The sequence below is a fragment of the Panthera leo genome, chromosome D3, assembly GCF_018350215.1.
Source record: "Panthera leo isolate Ple1 chromosome D3, P.leo_Ple1_pat1.1, whole genome shotgun sequence".
NCBI lineage: Eukaryota > Metazoa > Chordata > Mammalia > Carnivora > Felidae > Panthera > Panthera leo.
Window position 1 is genome coordinate 46107799 of NC_056690.1, and position 20649 is coordinate 46128447.

General features: G+C 45.4%; 1 protein-coding gene across 6 annotated transcripts in view; it reads right to left on the reverse strand.

The window, feature by feature from the left end:
• TMEM241 (transmembrane protein 241) overlaps positions 1–20649 on the reverse strand; it is a 114938-nt gene that overhangs the window by 40892 nt on the left and 53397 nt on the right. For all 6 annotated transcript variants that reach the window (XR_006195200.1, XM_042910383.1, XM_042910387.1 and 3 more), the window contains exons 9-12: positions 19718–19763; positions 17842–17877; positions 15221–15255; positions 3773–3842 (exon numbers count right to left, since the gene is read on the reverse strand). Coding sequence is in view for 5 of the 6 variants with exons in the window: in XM_042910383.1 (XP_042766317.1) it covers positions 3773–3842; positions 15221–15255; positions 17842–17877; positions 19718–19763 (187 nt within the window). In the remaining variant the exon portion in view is untranslated. The remainder of the gene's footprint in view (positions 1–3772; positions 3843–15220; positions 15256–17841; positions 17878–19717; positions 19764–20649) is intronic.

Consider the following 20649-nt stretch of genomic DNA (forward strand, 5'->3'; position numbering starts at 1 on the left):
GACAGAGACAGAGACAGAGCATGAGCGGGGGAGGGGCAGAGAGAGAGGGAGACACAGAATCCAAAGTAGGCTCCAGGCTCTGAGCTGTCAGTACAGAGCTCGACTCAGGGCTCGATCCCATGAACTGTGAGATCATGACCTCAGCTGAAGTTGGAAGCTTAACCAACTGAGCCACCCAGGCACCCGCACTGGAATCCATTTTTGAAAACATCACTGTGTGGCCAAGGACAAAGCAAAGGGCACTCAAAAACAGAATGGTCACTCTTCCTTGCATTCAGAGGCAGGACAATTGGAGATGAGAGACTCCACGATCGAGGCTGACTTCCTGTAACTCTATCAAGTGGGCGCTTGAGTGTGACTTTTATTGGAAAATGAAAAGCAAGAGCTAGGACCGCAGTGGTACCCCAAACCAGAGAGGCAGGTCATATGAGCTATAGCTCTAGGCCCTCAGGTGACGCCCTGCCATCTCACCTTTATTATAGGCACTGGTGTGTGGCTCCAACATAGACAAGGGGCTCTGAGAGGGCAGGGACCAACCTTGGGCTACTCTGATTTCCCCAACAGAGCCAAACATGGTGCCTTGGTCATTGTAGGTATTCCAAAAATATTTGATGGGTTTACTTAGGAGCAGGCTGGATTGAATTAAACACCGATAAGGCCAAATTTCACAGAAACGTGTGCCTTCGCTTCATTAGATTAGATTAGTTTACAGCTGCATCCCTGGGCAGGACCAAGGACAGGGATGAAGGTTCCCTTGTGTATATTTCAGCCTGTTGGCCACTGATAACCTGCAAAGTTTGTTCAGATTTGAATCTGCAGTCGCGAGAGGCTGGGCAGCTATGGATGAAGACAGGCAGTCATTCATACCCGAAAGGCAAGGTGGGTAAGCAGCCGGCTGGAAATTGAGTGACCTGGGCTGTGCCCACTGACCCTCATAACCTTGACCAAATCCCCCTGTTCCTCCTTTTTTTCCTGCCTCAGGTTCTGTGTTGTTAAAGCAGGAATAAGCATAGTGGTCCTTATCCTACCTTACGGAAATCAGAGACTTTCAGAATAGGAAGCCTCCCTACCCCCAAATCTCACTTTATTAACAAGCAAACTGAAGCCCAAGCACAATTTGAATCCAGGTTTCCTGGCTCGTTTAAAGGTTCACCACAGTATGGAGTGCCTGGGTGGTTCAGTCAGTTGAGGGACCGAGTCTTGATTTTGGTTCAGGCCACGATCCCAGGGTCATGGTTTCAAGCCCCCGCATTGGGTTCCACACCGAGCATAGAGCCTGTTTAAGATTCTCACTTTCACTTTCTCTCTCTCTCCTTCTTTCCCTCTGCTCCTCTCCCCCCTCCCCCACTTGCACATGTGCTTTCTCTCTCTAAAATATGAAAAAAAATTAATAAGGGTCCTCCACAGTTCTTCAACCTTCACCATGAAGATACGTTCTTGACTCAAGAGACAGAAGAGATGCTGCAGGTGCCCACGGCCACCGCGAGGTTGGGAGTGGAAAGTGGGGCGGCTACCGCTCCAGGGCTCCTCCTGGTGGCGTCCACCCCTGCCTCCAGGGATGTAACAACTTCACATGTGCCTGTACTGTCTCCCACACGCCCTCCCCTCTGACGCTCCCTTCTCTCCACCTCCAGCCAGAGGAAGGGCATGATGCCACATCCCCTTGCCCCTCAGCACACACTCTGCCAGAGCAGAGCCACTCGGGTCTGTGCCCGACACACATGGGAAAGCATCCATGATTCCTTCCCATCCCTTGCCTGGTATGCCTGTGCATCATTTCTAAATTACTCATGGGTCCCTCTCTTTCTCCTTCCACACTCAGCTCTCTACCCCTCCCTGTGGAGGCAGATCTGAAAAGCAACAGGAGGATCCTAGAAGTAAAAGAGCGTGGGCTCCCCGTCCATGTGTCTCTGGGTCATGGCTACCACTGTCCCCTCGGGCCTCCGTGACTCCTTCTGGGCTCCCGCAGGGCCTCTGAAGGTGACAACTCTTAGTCTGAGATATGGTCATGGAGGAATCATGTGATGACATGGGGGAAACTGACACATTTTTAAAAGAGGTCAAGCTTTGTCCTGAAGCCAGGGGGATAGAATGTAATAGAGTTACATCAATTCACACAAAGACTTCCAAATCTTCTAAGTATAAAACCCTGATTTTTCATGCTGGGTTACAAGGAAGTTGCAGATTAAAAGGGGCAGAAATGGAGCTAGAACATCACCCCACAAGGCCAGCATCAATGGGCTGCGAACCGTGCTGCTCTGTTCCAAATAACCAAACAACGGATGCCCTTCCCTCTGCACTGTGTTTGCCGGTCCTGCCAAATAACCAGACCCAAAGGGAACAAGTGCACAGACCCCAAAGCAGCACTAACACTCATGCCACCCAGTCCTAGCTAACAGGCAGCCGACAAGTCCCGACCACATCAATAGGGATGGAGAAGATGACTCCTGTCAGTGTTTTCCTGAAACTTAGCTGCGGATGATAAATGAATCATTCTGAGGCTCAAATGCAAAACCAAACTGTACAACATTTTTTTGTCCTGACACACCCCGAAGTCAGAAATAGTAGCGAGCCACACAACCAGCTTTTTGACTCTGAAGAATCACTGCCTCACAAGGCACACTCTTTTATGCGTGGGAATAAGTGGTCTGGCTTGGCAACTGCTCATGGTCTGTTGACATTTTATTTATAGTCAAGCTGAGCAGATAATAATAATGGCCATCATTTCCTGGGCCAGGCACGATGCTTAGGGTTTACGCATCTTATTTAATATACACAAGCACCCATTGGTGGGATTATCTTTCCATTTTACAGATGAGGAAACTAAACTGATGCTTGGGGGAACTAGGGCGGCTTGCTCAAAGAGCAAACCAATCAGCAAGCAGCAAGACTGGAATTCAGCCCACACTGGACTTCCCACCATATCAGAACACACGTCATGAGACTGTCCATTTCTCAGCACAATAAAGTCAAGCGAAGTGGGGATCATGGCAGGAAAGAGGGGACAGGGTGAGTATGAACTCCAACTATATGTATCCATCCCTATTGGTCTGAGGAGCTCCCACAGCCAAGTATTAAGGGTCACTTTGCTGTCTAGACGTCTCCTAGTCCCTGGTTTCCAAAACCTGTTTCTCAGGGTCTTAGGATTCAGTCAAGGTTTTTTAGAGATTGTCTTCTAGGGAAAAGGCAGGGACCAAGGAGGTAGCTGAATGGGTGCAATTCTGGACCCAAGTCTTCCCTTGAATGGAATCTGATTCATCATTTTATACACTCAAGTTCTGTTTAAGAATCGCTAGTGGAAGGGGCTCAGTAGGTTAAACATCTGACTCTTGGTTTTGGCTCAGGTCATGATCTCAATTCGTGGGGCTCAAGCCCCATGTCTTGGGATTCTCTGTCTCCCTCTATCTCTGCCCCTCCCCTCCCCTGTTCGCTCTCTCTCTCTCAAAATAAATAAATAAACATTAAAAAAATTGCTTGTGGAGGGAAAAACACTGGGGGAAGCTTGGCTCTTCTGCAAGCTTGAAAACCACTATCCTGGCCAAGGAACTTCTGCAGGACATGGTACCTCCAGACCCACGCTGGCCCTGAGCACCTGGCGATGCTCATGACAACCCGCTGATGGCCGAGGGAGCTGCTTCCAGACCTGCACAGCCACCACTTTCTTCTGCCCCTCATTTGGGTAACTGGCAGTGACCCTGGACTTGACAAAGACAGCAAGCAGTACACACACAGACAAATTAATAGTGCTAGGGGCTTTCTGAGTTAAGTTTACCTGGCACAGCAGCTTCCATGGAACCTGTAGAAATACAGGAACGGAAAGTCCGGGACACTGAAGAGATCACCTGAGGAGCACAGCAAGGGTGAGACAATGACGCACATGCCCCCCTGCCCCCAGCTGTCCTGGAAAACGCAAGGCAAGGGTCTTTAGCACAGCAGCCATCTGAGCACTGAGCTGCATGGCACTGAATTCACTCTGGCATTCCCAGGGTTTCTAGGTTAGTGGCATTGTCTTAAAATAATAGCGTGATGCTGGGGTGCCTGGGTGGCTCAGTTGGTTGAGCGTCCGACTTCGGCTCAGGTCATGATCTCACGGCTCATCAATTTGAGCCCCACATTGGGCTCTGTGCTGACAGCTCAGAAGCCTGGAGCCTTTCCGATTCTGTGTCTCCCTCTCTCTCTCTACCTCTCCCCGGCTCATGCTCTGTCTCTCTCTGTCTCCCAAAAATAAATAAACATTAAAAAAAATGTTTAAAAAAAAATAATAGTAGGATGCCCATAATGCCTATTTAGTGAGAGTCTGTCCTGTGCAGGGCACTATGCTAAAAGCTCTATGTACGACACCTCTTTCAGTCCTTGTAACTACTGTGCGGTGTTTTATCACCCCCATTTAACTGGTGCTCAGAGAAGTTAAGGGATCTGTCTAGGATTACACAACTCTTGAACTGTGAAGCCAGAATGTACACCCAGTCACTCCAAACCCTACAATCTTTCCTTGTCACCAGGCGGCCATCCTGGCCCAAGACAGAGTATAGGACAAAAAGAAACTTTTTTTTTTTTTCTTAAAGATTGTTCTATTCTTTCCTGCTTTATGTCTAAAAAAAGGCTGAATGCATGCCTCTGACATCTTTTTCTCATTTTGTGTTTAATTACTGCACAAACGGCACAGGGGCCAGACCGACCATGCTTACTCATTTGGGTGTAAGGTCCAAAGGGTACATTTATTTCTAATGAAGTAAGTCCATTCTTCTAGTTCCATTTGGTGCAAGAGGAAATAATCACACATATTGGCTGCTTCCCTCTCTGGAATTTGAACTTGGTCACAAACAAGAAGTCAGGAGACTGAAAAAGCAAAAAGCCTTCCAAAAATGTCCAGAGGAAAGGAATTAAGCATTTCCACAGCAGATAGCTTAATCCTTCCAAATCTGGAATTTCTGAGACTCTGCAGGAGCCAGACCTTCCAGACCCCCGGGCTTCGGTCTGTCTCTCTGGATCTGGATGGACTGGAGCAAGAAAGGCTGGTCTTCCTCAGGACTCACCGTATGTTAGGTGTGCAGTGCAACATACGAGCAGGAATGCCTTCGTCTCTGAACCTACTAATCAAGAGTTTCAGAACAAGACACACTGGGCTGCTATACTTCCTCAGAGACCTAACTGATTTCAAATAATTCAACCACCTCTTGGCAAGGAAAATGCTGAATTCCAGTGCCCTAGAGGGCTTTTAGCACGACGATTCTTTTGTTTCGTTTGTGCGTATGTGTGAGTTCTTAGCCACGACAGGGTGGGTCTCTTGGGACCTGGTTTTTGTGCAGCCCGACCATAGGTTCAGGGCTCTGGCTTTCTTGCTGCCATAACTCCCCTGAGCGCTTCTCTCGTCTATGTGGACCTGCACGGGTGGAGGGGCTTTGCACACAACACCATCGGGCTCAGACATCTAGTGCGTGAAATACACGGTATCTGTGGAAGTGCCTTTCCACACAGAGGCGACAGCGAGGTAACCCTAGGCACCCCAGCCCCAGAGCCCCCTGTTCGGTCGGGCGAGGCGACAGTCCATGCAGGCTTTGCGCTGTCTCTCTGGCAGCTGTGGTTCTTGGCCCTGTTCCCACTTCCCTTCCGGTTTCAGAGAAACTGCAGTGCAGTCAGCGTGATGATGAGGAGGGGCAGAGAGGAGATCAACTAAGTGCAGGACCTCAATATTCTTCTGGCGCCGCCTCCTCTCTGCACCCAGGCTGTCCTCAGAAATGCTCCAGGGACATGAATGAGATTCACGGAGCATTGGCAGCCTTTCCGGCCCAGCACAGGCTGCCGAGGGGCTCTAATGAGCAGTGGAGTGCTGAGAGGTGGACTGGAAAGGAGGAAGGCAAAGGAAAAAATCACAGTCCTAGGAAATTTACCAGTCACATGATAACCTTCACCCAAATCCTAAAAACTGATTCGATAAACTATTGAGAGAGAGAACAGCTTATTTTTGAGCCATTTCTATGACCTCCATATATTTCTCACACAGTGCTAGTTGACCATGCCTGTCTCTCCTTTTGTAACCATCAAGTCCTTGCGAGGTGGGACCATACGTTACCCATATCCACTGTGTTAGGATCAACCCATAATAAGCACTACGGAACCGAAAGTATCCAAAACACCTAAACTCTTCTTGCTTCCCCTGCAGAGAATGTTCCACTTTCCAGTTGGCTATGCTGGTCTTTAATTTCAAATTTGCCCCACATGCTTCCCCTCTGATGCCTTCAGCCTGCCTTGTCTTTTACTAGAGTTCTTGAACAAAGAGGGTGCATGCCAACCTCTAAAGAGCAAAGGTTAATGACCACATGACAAATGGCCCTGAAAATGAGGCAGTGTGTGGCTGGCTGGCCCAACCTCAGTAGAATGAAATTCAGGGACCTAAAAAATTGGTAAAGATGCTCAAAAGACCACTCCTGCACCAGCGATTGTGAACTGCACAATTTAAGCACAGATTAAGTAGTTCAACAGTCGTAAACATAGTTTGTGGCAACAATATGCAGCTTAGGCAATAAAGTTCGAATTGAGCCCTCACTTTTAAGTTTTTATTTAAATTCCAGCTGACATACAATGTAATACTAGTTTCAGGTGTACAATATAGTGATTCAACACTTCCGTACAATGCCTGGGGCTCATCACAACATGAACCTTCATTTTTATGCTCCAGTTAAAATCTGCTGACTTTCCGAGTGAGGGAATGAATCCGAATTCTCTGAAGACTGCAGAACATGAAACTGCCATGGTGAAAAGCGTGGCCCAATCTTACCACACTCAAGACTTACTGATATTTGAACATCAAGACAACTTCCTCTCCCCACATTGTAGCCCTCGGAACGGGCAGGAAAATGGAAGGTCAGCTCCAAGAAGTAATTAGTGCTACTTGCTCTCATCTCACACGTGAGCAAGAGGCGCACCAGGTAACAAGGTCATTTCTGGGTCAGATTCCTGTGGTTTTCTCTCTGTTTTGGGTCCTTGAAATTCTCTCCCTTTGAACACACAACAGAGGGGCTCAGTACAAATACGAAATACACACTTTCAAGCAAAGAAAGAACTTCTCTTCTCTACTAGTGCTTAAAATGGTCCAAGGGGAAGCAAGGTTCCAAGATTCTTGAAGCCTCTGCATGAATCATGAGGTTGAAAGATTAGAGGGGGAGGTGGATTTCATTCACCAAGAAGCAAACCCAGTGCCCAAAGGGGGAAAAGTGGCAGGGCCAGAACTAAAGAGACCTACCCAATCCCTACCACCATGTCCCAAGTACTCCAAAAGTGTGTCCCAAAGCCCCATCCTATGCATCTAAAAAACCGCTTATCTTTCTAGTCACTCGGGAATGAGTGAGAAGGGTAGCTCATACAAAAGCACTAGCAAGAGACCACAAAGACTAGCTAAAATAAGGCTGACAACACCAAATGTTAGTGAAGATGTGGAGCAACTGGAACTCTCAGACATTGCTGAGTAGGGGTGTAAAATGGTATAAACACTTTAGAAAACTGGCACTTTCTTAAAAAGTTAAAACTACATCAACTCTAAGACACAGAATTCTAAGTATTTATCCAAAAGACAAGAAGAGACAAAAAGTCCTGTATAAGAATGTTCATGAGCACCAAAAACCAATAAATACCTAGGAATAAACATAACCAAGGAGGTGAAAAATCTATACACTGAAAACTACAGAAAGCTTATGAAAGAAATTGAAGAAGACACAAAAAACTGGAAAAATATTCCATGCTCTTGGATAGGAAGAATAAATATTGTTAAAATGTCAATACTACCCAAAGCAACCTACATATTCAATGCAATCCCTATCAAAATAGCACCAGTATTCTTCACAGAGCTAGAACAAACAATACTAAAATTTGTATGGAACCAGAAAAGACCCCAAGTAGCCAAAGCAATCTTGAAAAAGAAAACCAAAGCTGGAGGCATCACAATCCTGGACGTCAAAGCTGTATTACAAAGCTGAAATCATCAAGACAGTATGGTACTGGCACAAAAACACTCAGATCAATGGAACAGAATAGAGAACCCAGAAATGGACACACAAACGTATGGCCAACTAATCTTTGACAAAGCAGGAAAGAATATCCAATGGAATCAAGACAGTCTCCTCAGAAAGTGGTGCTGGGAAAACTGGACAGTGACATGCAGAAAAATCAACCTGGACCACTTTCTTACACCATACACAAAAATAAGCTCAAAATGGATGAAAGACCTAAATGTAAGACAGAAAGCCATCAAAATCCTCAAGGAGAAAGCAGGCAAAAACCTCTTTGACCTTGGCCACAGCAACTTCTTACTCAACTTGTCTCCAGAGGCAAGGGAAACAAAAGCAAAAATGAACTATTGGAACTTCACCAAAATAAAAAGCTTCTGCACAGCGAAGGAAACAATCAACAAAACTAAAAGGCAACTGACAGAATTGGAGAAGATATTAGCAAATGACATATCAGATAAAGGGTTAGTATCCAAAATCTATAAAGAACTTATCAAACTCAACACCCAAGAAACAAATAATCCAGTGAAGAAATGGGCAAAAGACATGAATAGACACTTCTCCAAAGAAGACATCCAGATGGCCAACCGACACATGAAAAAAATGTTCAACATCACTCATCATCAGGGAAATACAAACCAAAACCACAATGAGATACCACCTCACACCTGCCAAAATGGCTGACATTAACAACTCAGGCAACAACAGATGTTGGCAAGGATGTGGAGAAAGAGGATCTCTTTTGCACTGCCGGTGGGAATGCAAGCTGGTGCAGCCACTCTGGAAAACTGTATGGAGTTCCTCAAAAAATTAAAAATAGAACTACCCTACAATCCAGCAATTGCACTACTAGGTATTTGTCCAAGGGATACAGGTATGCTGTTTCAAAGGGGCATATGCACCTCAATGTTTATAGCAGCATTATCAACAATAGCCAAAGTATGGAAAGAGCCCAAATGTCCATCAATGGATGAATGGATAAAGAAGATGTGGTACACACACACACACACACACACACACACACACACACACACTGGAGTATTACTTGGCAATCAAAAAGAATGAAATCTTGCCATTTGCAACTACGTGGATGGAACTAAAGGGTATTATGCTAAGCAAAATTAGTCAGTCAGAGAAAGACAAATATCACATGACTTCACTCATATGAGGACTTTAAGACACAAAACAGATGAACATAAGGGAAGGGAAGCAAAAAGAATATAAAAACAAGGAGGGGGACAAAACATAAGAGACTCTTTTTTTTTTAAATCTTTTTTTGTAATGTTTATTTATTTTTGAGAGAGAGACAGAGTGTGAGTGGGGGAGGAGCAGAGAGAGAGGGAGACACAGAATCCGAAGCAGGCTCCAGGCTCTGAGCTGTCAGCACAGAGCCCAACACAGGGCTCGAACTCATGAACCGTGAGATAATGACCTGAGCCGAAGACAGACACTTACTGACTGAGCCACCAGGTGCCCCAAGAGGCTCTTAAATATAGAGAACAAACAGAGGGTTACTGGAGGGGTTGTGGGAGGGGGATGGGCTCAATGGGTTAAGGGCATAAAGGAATCTACTCCTGAAATCATTGTTGCACTATATGCTAACTAACTTGGATGTAAATTAAAAAATAAATTATATTAAAAAAAAAGGATGTTCATGAAAGCTTTATTTGCAACAGCCAAAAACTGGAAACAGCCCCGGTAAGCATCAGCAGGTGAATGGATAAACAAAAGGAGGTATGTTTATTTGCTAGGTATGTTCATACGCTAGCACCCTACTCAGCAATAAAAGGGAATAAACTGGTGATACATACAAGAACCTAGATGAATCTCTGAACACTGCATTGAATGAAAGGGCCAGACACAAAGGAATACTTCCGGGGTGCTTCCATTTATATGAGGCTCTAGAATAAATAGAATTTATCTATGGACACAGAAATCAGATCATGGTGGCTTTGGTGCTAGGTGAGAAGGGAGTAATGAAGAAGGGGCAAGAGGAAACTTCCTAGTGACAGAAATGGTCGATATCTTGATGGGAGTAAGCTACACGGGTGTATACATTCGTCAAAACTGACCAGGCCGTACACAAGATAGGTGCATTTCATACACGTAAATTATACCTCAATTTTTTAATGTTTTAAAAGCACTACTAAATAATTAAGATACAAGTTAAAAAAAAGGAAGAGGTGAAAGGAAACCAAAGGGAAGAAAGCCATGCTTTAAAAATATCAGCAATTGGTGGGGCTCCTGGGTGGCTCAGTCGATTAAACATCCGACTCTCGATTTTGGCTCAGGTCATAATCTCACGGTTTGTGAGTTCAAGCCCTGCCATCAGACTCTGCGATGACAGTGCACAACCTCCTTGGGATCCTCTCTTTTCCTTTCTCCTTCCCTCCCCCCTCTCAAAAATAAATAAATAAACTTTAAAAAAATAAATAAAAATAGAAATGTCCACAATTGTTAACAGATCCTTCATAAAAACACTGTACCCATGGGCCCTGAGACTTAACTGGGTCTCAACTGGTGCAGGTGCGGGGAATCAGGAACATGCCCTTCCTGATACTCCAGCCCTGCAGTGGACATTCTAGATGGAAAGTGTAATAAGCAAGTGGGGAAGAATAAAGGGTTGTTCTCATTTAAAAATGGGCTAGACTACTCATGGGTACAATGAGAAAGCTAACGAATTGGAAGGAATTGGAGCGCCCCCATCACAGCAGTCCTCGAATACCTCTGGAGGAGAGGTATTTTCCTCAGGTGTTTTATTTGCTTAAACTCTGTAATAATTGTAGACTGCTATGAGAAAACTTCACCAGGAACCATCAAAGAGTTTAGGGTAAATGACTTGGGTTTATAAAGCTGAGAAAAACTGATCCCCTGGTTCTCTTCTAGATTCTGAGCTTCCATCATCTCTCATACCAGATTTCTACCTTAATATACCTATCTGCTTGAGTTATCCACTCTACCAAACAAATATAACCATTTTACTGTGCCTGAGTGCTTTTTGAAGCAACAAGTCGCTGCTTACAGCTGCTCATGTTGTGCACTGCCCAACTTCAAAGGGCAGGGCACTGTTCGGCTAGACCACAACAGTGTGTGGCAACCCTGAGAGTTTCGAAAAGTTAAAGCGAATCAAAACCTAGACAGTGACTTTCATGTGGTTTTCACAAGCAGCCTCCCTACTCTAGTCAGGATTGTTTTGCTTACTCAACAGCCCCGAGTCAAGCAGGCACTTAAGGGCCAGCCCTTTGATACTAAGGTTTCAAGTCAATGGCACTCCACTGACCAGAGGTGAAAAGAGAAACGGCCACACACATCTTTAAGGCCCCTTGGCACACAATTTGTAGAAGTTCTAAGAAAGCAGCAAACGGGATCATGGTGACCACACGCAGAGTACCGTCATAACACAGAAGTAGGTGTGGTTTTACAGTGTTTCCCTGGGACGCTCATGGATTAAAAGCTGAACTTGGTGCTGGTACAGATGGAAATCTTGGGCTTCTTCCAGAAGGCTGCCACCAGTCTGTATATAACCCCACACACACACCTTCACCGGGGCCTTTGCCAGAGCCCTGCTATGATGGCTACTGAGGCCAGAAGGATTCCTGAACCCTACAGCTCTGGGGCATCCCTTCACTGGGAGCCTCAGCCACCTGCAGCAAGGGAGGCCAAGGCCACCTCAGCTGTTGACACCAGGGTCACAGCCAGTCTCACAGGCCAGCAAAATCCTTCTCAGGAGCCCAACTTTCTTTACCTGGCCCCTGCAAAGATAATCACCTCCACTACCTGAAAACCACAACGCACAAACTTGCATGCAGGAGTCCTTCCAGGGAAGCATACGGAGCCTCTCTCTGATGAGCCCCATGGGAGTTACAACGCCCTGAGCTGCCCACCACAGACTCATCCTCAGCCATTCACCATACCGTGCAGTCAAAACCTGCAGAAGGAATGGGGGTGAGTATCTGACGTCCATTCAGTTGTTGTTGTTGTTTTTGAATATAATCTGAAGGAAAATTCATTGTTGTAAATATATTTTTCTGGTATAACTGAGTTCTAAACAGGTTCTCAAATAAGAGCGATTTGCTTTTGTTTTTGATGCCCTATACATTTTTTTTTTTAATTGAGATATAATTCACCCTTCTACAGGAGCTCCTGGGTGGCTCAGTTGGTTGAGCGTCTGACTTCAGCTCAGGTCATGATCTCATGGTTCATGAGTTCGAGCCCCACGTTGGGCTCTGTGCTGACAGCACACCTGGAGCCTGCTTCGAGTTCTGTGTCTCCCTCTCTGTTCCTCCCCTGCTCATGCTGTCTCTCTCTGTCTCTCTCTCTGTCTCTCTCTCTCTCAAAAATAAATAAACATTTTAAAAAATAAAGTGTACAATCCAGTGGTTTTTAGCATATTAACAGAGTTGTACACCATCACCACCAGCAAATTCCAGAACACTTTCATCACCTCAGAAAAAAAAAAATCTGGGGCCTATTTAAAAAAAAATTTTTTTTGAATGTTTAATTTTTTTGTGTGTGAGACAGAGAGAAAGAGAGCATGAACAGAGGAGGAGCAGAGAGAGAGGGAGACACAGAATCCAAAGCACACTCCAGGCTCTGAGCTGTCAGCACAGAGCCTGACATGGGCTCGAACTCACAAACCATGAGATCGTGACCTGAGCCAAAGTCTGATGCTTAACCACACTGAGCCACCCAGGTGCCCCAAGGGGCCTATTTTAAATTACTCTTCTGCCTAGGCCATTCTGCAACCATAGGCTACTGACCACTTTGTGTTCCCAGAGAGTAAGTAAGTGCCCAAGATATTCTTGCATTGACCTAAAAAGTTTAGCAATATCTCAAGATGAAATGTGGGATTGCTGGCCAAACCGTATAAACTATTACCAGCATCACTCTGCTCAGAAACTGGTAGACAAAATGGCCCTCAAACTGATGAGGGAGCATAAGGCAAGCTGACAGGCCGCAGCCCTGACCACCCCCCAACCCCCAGGTGGGATATGTGTGATATTCCTCCCACTCCTTGGCTGCCCAAGAATGAAGGAAAGGGAAAAAAACAAATGGTTAACTGATAGAGATCATAGTCCTGCAGGACCTAAGTCTCCATTACCCCTCCACAGTGATGTGGGAATCAAAGGCAGAAGGAAATGGCAGATAGAACTAAATTTCCTTATAACCTGCAGCCCCTTGACAAACACTTGAGGCTCGCAGAGTAAAACGTTTTTCCAGGAACTTCCTACTGTTTTAATGCTAATGCTTTGCTAGAGGGAAAAACAACCTTAGCTTGACAATGGCTAGGCCTCCACTATCCTGGGAGTCTTCTTTAGCATACGAAAAGCTCACTAGAAACTTCCCATGGACTTTACCTCCCGCAACTCCATAGTATATAACCAGTCTCTCTTCATGGTCCCTGGGCAGCTCTTTCTGCCCACGGGTCCTGTCTCCATGCTTTAATAAAATCACCTTTTTGCACCAAAGATGTCTTCAAGAATTCTTTCTTGGTCATGGGCTCCAGACCCCCCATGAACCCCACTATCACCCCAAAAACCTCATCAAAACCAAGAGAAGCTCCACAAGGAAGTTTAGTAACACTGAAGGTATTCACTCACTCCAGAGACTTTATAATAAACTGTAGAATCACTGAAAAAGAAGCATTTAAAAAGAAAAACCTGAGAGAAGGGTCAGGAGACCTAAACTCCAGTCTCTCTCTGCTATTCACCTCCCCTGTACCATCTTGGCCATATCCCTTAACTGCTCTGGGCTTCAATTTCCTCATTTGTAAAATATGACGGCATCAAGGATAATCACTAAGATTCCTTCCAGCTCTGAGAATCATGAGTAACAATGAACAAGCATCACCTCTTGGTTGAAAGGCTGAGGGATTTCTTGAGGTGAGAACCATTCGCCCAAATCCACCAGTAATCACTCAGGGAGCAATAAGCATGCAAACCAAGCAGAACCAGCAAACTTTCCAAAGGCTTTGACCGAAACACATCTCAAAGGGGAGGTTCCTTAGGGGGCTCTGCAATGTCTGGTGGGTGGCAACCTCCTGGCCGTGCGAAAGAATGACAAGAGCGCATGTAAAGGCAGACAACCAGCAGTATGGGTGAGCAGACTGTTCAGGGTCAACACCATGGGGTCCATATGATTTTTATTTTACAAAGGATAGGCTTTCAACACGTGAGAGTGCAGCGAGCACTCCACAGCAAACCTCAGAGTCTGGAGATAACACCAGACTGTGGGAACGTGCAGAAAATAGATGCGCATCAGTGTGGGCAAGTGTAGACTAATGCATTGAGAAAAAGGTAATTCAAATTATCCCCATGAGGCACGGTTTGGATGGGTCACATACAATCTAGAAACACTGAGTCACTCTCGACAGTTCCCTCAAGATACTAATTCAAAGAGTCTGAAGCAGCTAAAAGCACCAACAGAAACCTTTCATTGTTTTGGGCACCATAGGAGCTAGAAAGGGCCTTAGAAACAACCCGGTTCACCTTTCTCATTTTAACTGAGACTCTGAGAGCTCGGGAAATGTCTCATGCACAGCAAATGGCCAACAAACATTAGTTTAAGGAGCGTGGCCAAGAAAACATGTATTTCCAGCCATTCTGCACACAGATACTATTTCCTTATCTTTGGCACCAACTTCAAAACGGTAAAAAACCACAATGGAATAGAGTATTGTGGGCAATTCCTGAATCTGAAAAACCACTATAGAGTAACCAAGGCAGCAACAAGGTAAAGGTAAGCTTTAAAACTTGACTTCCTTAATCAGGAATCTTGAATATTGCAGGCTAATATATGATAAAAAGGTATGGAAGGAGGTCAATTAGAAGTAGGGTGAATTTGAACTTTCTCACCAAATCCTTTAGCACTAGGATTGAAGAGCGATTCTGGATGTTTGAAGAAGGAACTTTAGAAGTGGAGAAGGTGAGCACTAGTTTATCCGGCAGATAATAAGCCTGTCTGTACATCTGAGACCACACCAGATGAAAACACAGACAACAAAATTGAAGAAAGGGTAAGAATAAATTCATGGGCGATAAATCCACAATGGGTCCTTGAGACCAGGTTCAATGTGGGCCGTGCCTAACCCCTGAGCTTCCATCCTGAAGGCAAACCACATTCTCCTACAAAACGTCCCTTAGGGATAATAAGGGGGCGGGGAGGGTGTGGTGTCAGAGCACTGGGTTGAATGGGCCACATAAAACAGTCCGACTTACCTGTCGGATGAGATGCAACTGCCAGGAGCACCACACTGAAAAAGAAACAGCAGAGCAGTGAAGAAGTCTTTCCCAGCACTGAAAAATCACAATGTATATTTCCACCCATTCTACTTGGAAAGAGTGAAATTAGCCTAAATGCAAATTATCTGCACTGAATGGTCTCATTCTGCCTAATTCCAACTTGTCAGTGAGAGGGTGAGAATCTCCCAAGATGCCTCAGATTTTGACAAGAGGGCTGAATGTACCCTGTGACGGACGGAGGATCTATGCCCCACTCTGAGGTCATCTATGCCACCAAGAATTATCACACTCACCTAATCTTCCAAGAATATTTGTAAGCTAAACAAAGCAAACTGTGAATTACAAATAGGCTGCAATCTAAAAAAATAGCTGTTGGGTGTGAGCTGAATCTACTTTTGCCACAAAATTAAATTTGTAGAGGGTAAATTAAATTCCCAGGGGGCACCTGGCTGGCTCAGTCGGTCGAGCACGTGACTCTTAATCTCGGGGTCATGAGTTCAAGTTTCACGTTGGACATGGAGTCTACTTAAAAAAGACTTTCCAGGAGAGCGCCTGGGTGGTTCAGTCGGTTAAGTGTCCGACTTCAGCTCAGGTCATGATCTCGTGGTTCATGAGTTCAAGCCCTGTGTTGGGCTCTACACTGGTGGTGTGGACCCTGCTTGGGATTCTCTGTCTCTGCCTCTCCCCTGCTTCTGCTCTCTCTCCCTCTTTCTCTCTCAAAATAAATAAGCTTAATTTTTTTTTTTTTTTTTTTTTTTTTTAAAGGGAGATCAAGGGGCGCCTGGGTGGCTCAGTCGGTTGAGCGTCCGACTTCAGCTCAGGTCACGATCTCATGGTTCGTGAGTTCGAGCCCCGCGTCAGGCTCTGGGCTGATGGCTCAGAGCCTGGAGGCTGCTTCCGATTCTGTGTCTCCCTCTCTCTCTGCCCCTCCCCCATTCATGCTCTGTCTCTCACTGTCTCAAAAATAAATAAACATTAAAAAAAAAAAATTAAAAAAAAAAAAAAGGGAGATCAAACCAGTTGTTGGCTCTGTCAGGCAGAGCTTCTGGCTGGCAGACCAGCACAGCTGCCTTAGGGATCTGAAGGATCCCAGTTCTCTGGGTGCTGATGGCCTCAGTGTCCAGTGCCCACAGGAAACTGAACGGCAGCCCTCGTTCTGATTCACATATCTTCATCACTTGTACTGAAATCCTTGGAAACAGAATCGTGGCTTCTTCAGTGGGGTGCGGGGCAGGCCCAGCCAGGAAGCCTTTGGCACCAGGCTCACAGGCAATGAGTGTTCTTACTGGAGGGGAAGGAGCTGGGCTGACAGAAGAATGAGTCAGGGGTCACAGAGGCTCACTTTTCCATCCCCTTATTCCTTTGCCACTCGAGCAGACTATAATAAGTTCTGGGGAGAAAAAGAACTGCCAGCGTATTCTGATGTCACGGAAACATTTTAAACATCAAGAGCCTTCTGCATTTTCAGAAGACTCTCTTGAAAGGCTGCTGGTATGTCTGGGCAGAGTGGAACTAATGATTGTTTTCAGCAGAGTACAAAAGAGGCCTATAGCCATGCTTGGAGTGGATCCTCTCAAAAAAGGCATTTTAATAAACTGATATTTATGAGCTTTATCTGCAGATGGAGAGTACAGCTCATGTTGAACGTTTTAAGATGAACTTCCTGCAGAAATCAGCATGACCAAATGCTGAAAGGCACATCCACAGCCCAGGTAATCTTCCCAAGCATGGCTGCATTCGTGCAAACTTGGGCTCTCCATGGCAGAGCTCATGCTCCTTCTCAGCTAGGTCCCAGTCAGCGACCACTAACCTCCAAAAACACTAGGCAGCTGTTCTATTTAGCTGACAGAGCCCTATTCTTTGCTTGGCTTTAGCCAATGGTATATGAACAACAGTCCATATACTGTATTTAAATATTATAAATCAAGCTTCAAACTTCATTCTATCTTAATAAATAAATATACCTTCAAAACAACCTGGAAGCCTGGATTAGAACTCAGAATTCTTGGAGTCCTTAGAGCTTCATATCAGAATGTGGTCGCATAGACAGATCCAGCCTCTGGCTCCTGGCCCCCAGTGAGCCCCCTTCTCTTTCCACCCCAGGCTCCTTCCTGCACACTGAGGCCTCACACGCTTGTGTGTGGACACATCAGCCTGCAAGTCCACCCTCCATGCACACCCTCCTCCCCCACTAACAGCCTGGTTTTGGACACTTCTTGGGTCTAGGAAAGAGTTGGGAAGACAGACCCAAGGAGGCCTTGGAATCAAGCTCGGGACCAATTGAGCAGGGAATTCTAGATCCCAGGCTAGAAAGGAGGGTATGAGCCCTGGGAAGAAATGTCCCCTTAGCCTTACAGACTCCATAAGCCATGGGGAGAAGCATGGCCTTCTGAAGTATGGAGCCAGACAGAGGTCCCTCTTGCCTAGTCTACGGACAGAACTACGATTTGGTTTCCTCGACTTTAAGTCATCTCACAAATTATTTAGCTTGCCTTTCTGGTAGGCACATCGGCTCAGAATCAAAATATTGGAAAATAAAAATCCATTAGTGCCAGAAAGACGTGAGTTGTTCTTTGAAAATGTAAATTATATTTTACCTGAACATGTAGTTTAAGTACTGCTGGTCAATGTCACTAAGGAATGAGAAAAAAGAAAAAAAAGATAAAACATGTGAAATAGTAGAAGTGTTTTACATACACAAAATAGTCATCTTCTACTAATAAATTATATCTATGGTTAAGTTTCTACATTTAAAAACTGTTAATAAATGGTATAACGAGTATACCAAATGAGTATATTCAAAACTAGTTCCTGGCTCATTTAAAAAAATTTTTTTAATGTTTATTTATTTTTGAGAGAGAGAGACAGAGTGTGAGTGGGGGAGGGGCAGAGAGAGACACACACACACAGAATCAGAAGAAGGCTCCAGGCTCTGAGCTGTCAGCACAGAGCCCAATGCGGGGCTCAAACTCAAGGACCTCGAGATCATGATCTGAACAGAAGTCGTACACTTAACCGACTGAGCCACCCAGGCGCCCCTGGCTCATTTTTAAAACACATTTCCCAGTTTGGTGCTATCACACACATGTTCACCTGTGGCAGATTATCTTCTACATGTAGTTTGCCTCCTTAAAAAGGAATGTCAACTCTCAGGCCACTGGACTGGCTCCTGGGGCTGCCATATTTGACCAGTAAAAATATAAGACACCCAAATAAATCTGAATCTCAGATAAAGAATCATGTTTAAGTATGCTCCAAATATTGCCTGGGACATAGCTACACTAAAAAAAGTATCACTACTTATCTGAAATTCAAATTTAACTGGGCATTCTGTATTTTATCTGGCAACTCCACTGGCTTCTTGCTGCAGAAACACTTCATTAAAAGAAGGAAAGGTGCTCTAGGGACCCAAGTCACAGCCTCCGAGCATAACCCTCTCCCAGGGGTCCTTCCCTTCAGGCCCACCAGCGGGCCCTGAAACCGAGAGGCCAGTGAGGCCAGTCTAGGGCCTCTGACCTCCCAGCTGCAGCCCAACTCACACCGGGACTCCCGTCTCTTCCATTTACATTTGCCAAGGCTGGTATGTTGACTGCCCACAATAGAGGCCTCATTTTACCCCAGAACAGACTGGGGAATTTCTGGGTCTAAACAAAGTCAAGTTAGGAAGGGGCTGAGGAAACCAGAAAAAAGAGTTGGTCTCTGAGTTGGAAGAAGTTAACTAGGGCCCAAAGCAGCGAGTCACATAATTTTTATAAAAATGTCGTCTGAATGCTGCCTCTGAAGGGAGAAGGTAGAGGACCCCCCTGCTCTTCAAACGTCATTGGTATGATCAGGTGCTGGTGGACCCCGCCTGGAACAGCCCAACAGCAGGACAAATGGCTTTGGGGGCCCCAGGCTGCTGTGCCCTGACCACAACCCAGACTTACAGAGTTTCTGGCTGAACAGAACAAGCTCACAACACTATGGGCCTCACCTCTTTGCTTTAACCAAACAAGAACTCACCACACTTTAAAAGTTTACCTTAGGGCACCTGGGTGGCTCAGTTGGTTAAGCATCTGACTTTGGCTCAGGTCATGATCTCACGGTTCATGAGTTTGAGCCCCACATGGAGCTCTGTAGAGCCTGCTTCAGACTCTGTGTCTCCCCCTCTCTCTGGCCCTCCCCAGCTCACACTCTGTCTCTATCTCTCTCAAAAATAAATAAGCATTAAAAAAAATAATAAAAATAAATGAATTAATTAAATTTTACTTTAGCGTTGCCTGGGTGGTGCAATCAGTTGAGTGTCCAATTCTTGATTTCAGCTCAGGTCATGATCTCACGGTTTGTGGGTTCCGACCCCCTTGGGGCTCTGTGCTGACAGTGTGGAGCCTGCTTGGGATTCTGCCTCCCTCTCTCTCTGCCCCTCCCCTGCTTGCTCTCTATCTCTCTCAAAAAAAAAAATAAAATAAACTTTAAAAAAATTTTAAAGTTTACCTTAACGCATTGGGTTTCCAGGACTTCTGCAATATCTTATAAGCCCCTGAAAACGAAGCAATGGGTGTTACTGGCACAGGGCATTCTGCATAAAGGGCTGCAGGCAATTCCAGGGAAGCGTGAAACCCACATGGACAAGGGCCGCCCTTCCCACAAGGGACATCCACAGCCGACAGGGGGCGACAACAACACTGGAGGGCTCCAGGATGTGAAAGCCACAATCCCTGTGATAAAAGTTCAGTACAGAAGAGTGCTGGGCCAGGAAGGCTCGTGATCAGCAGAAGGAGACAATTAACAGGAAGCTTTCGGCTTCCTTTGCAGGGTGCCCAGGAGAAAGAAACACTGGATCTCTGAACTGTGTGTAACAAAGTCAGGGCACTGCTTTCCCTCCACGACAGCGGACAGGAAACAATGAGCGTATGATTTGAAATAAAGTCAGACAGCCTTTTTATTTCCCTCCCTTGCTTTTCTTGGGGTATACTGCTGAAAGAGGGTGTTTCTGACCCAAACTTCTGGATCTCCCTCACCACTTTTTGAGAACACCAACCGGCATGTCGCAAGTAGACTTGAGCAAGTGGGGCCCGAGCCATGGTGAGTTAATTAATGTTTGTCGAGAAAAAGAGGAGACTATATCAGAAATGAAAATATTTGAAGAAAACTCCAAAACAGGAAAATCAGATCAGAAAATGCCCATGTAATTTTAATCCTGACACCTGGTCTTTTTTTTAATTTTTATTTTTAATATAATTTATTGTCAAATTGGCGAACATACATACAGTGTGTAAAGTGTGCTTGTGGTTTTGGGGGTAGATTCCCATGGACACCTGGTCTTTAATCTTCCTATTGCTCAGAGTCACTGAAAAGTGGACATATATGATAAGGTCTAAATAATAAGCCTCAATTATTTAAGTAAGCATTCTTTTAAAACTTAC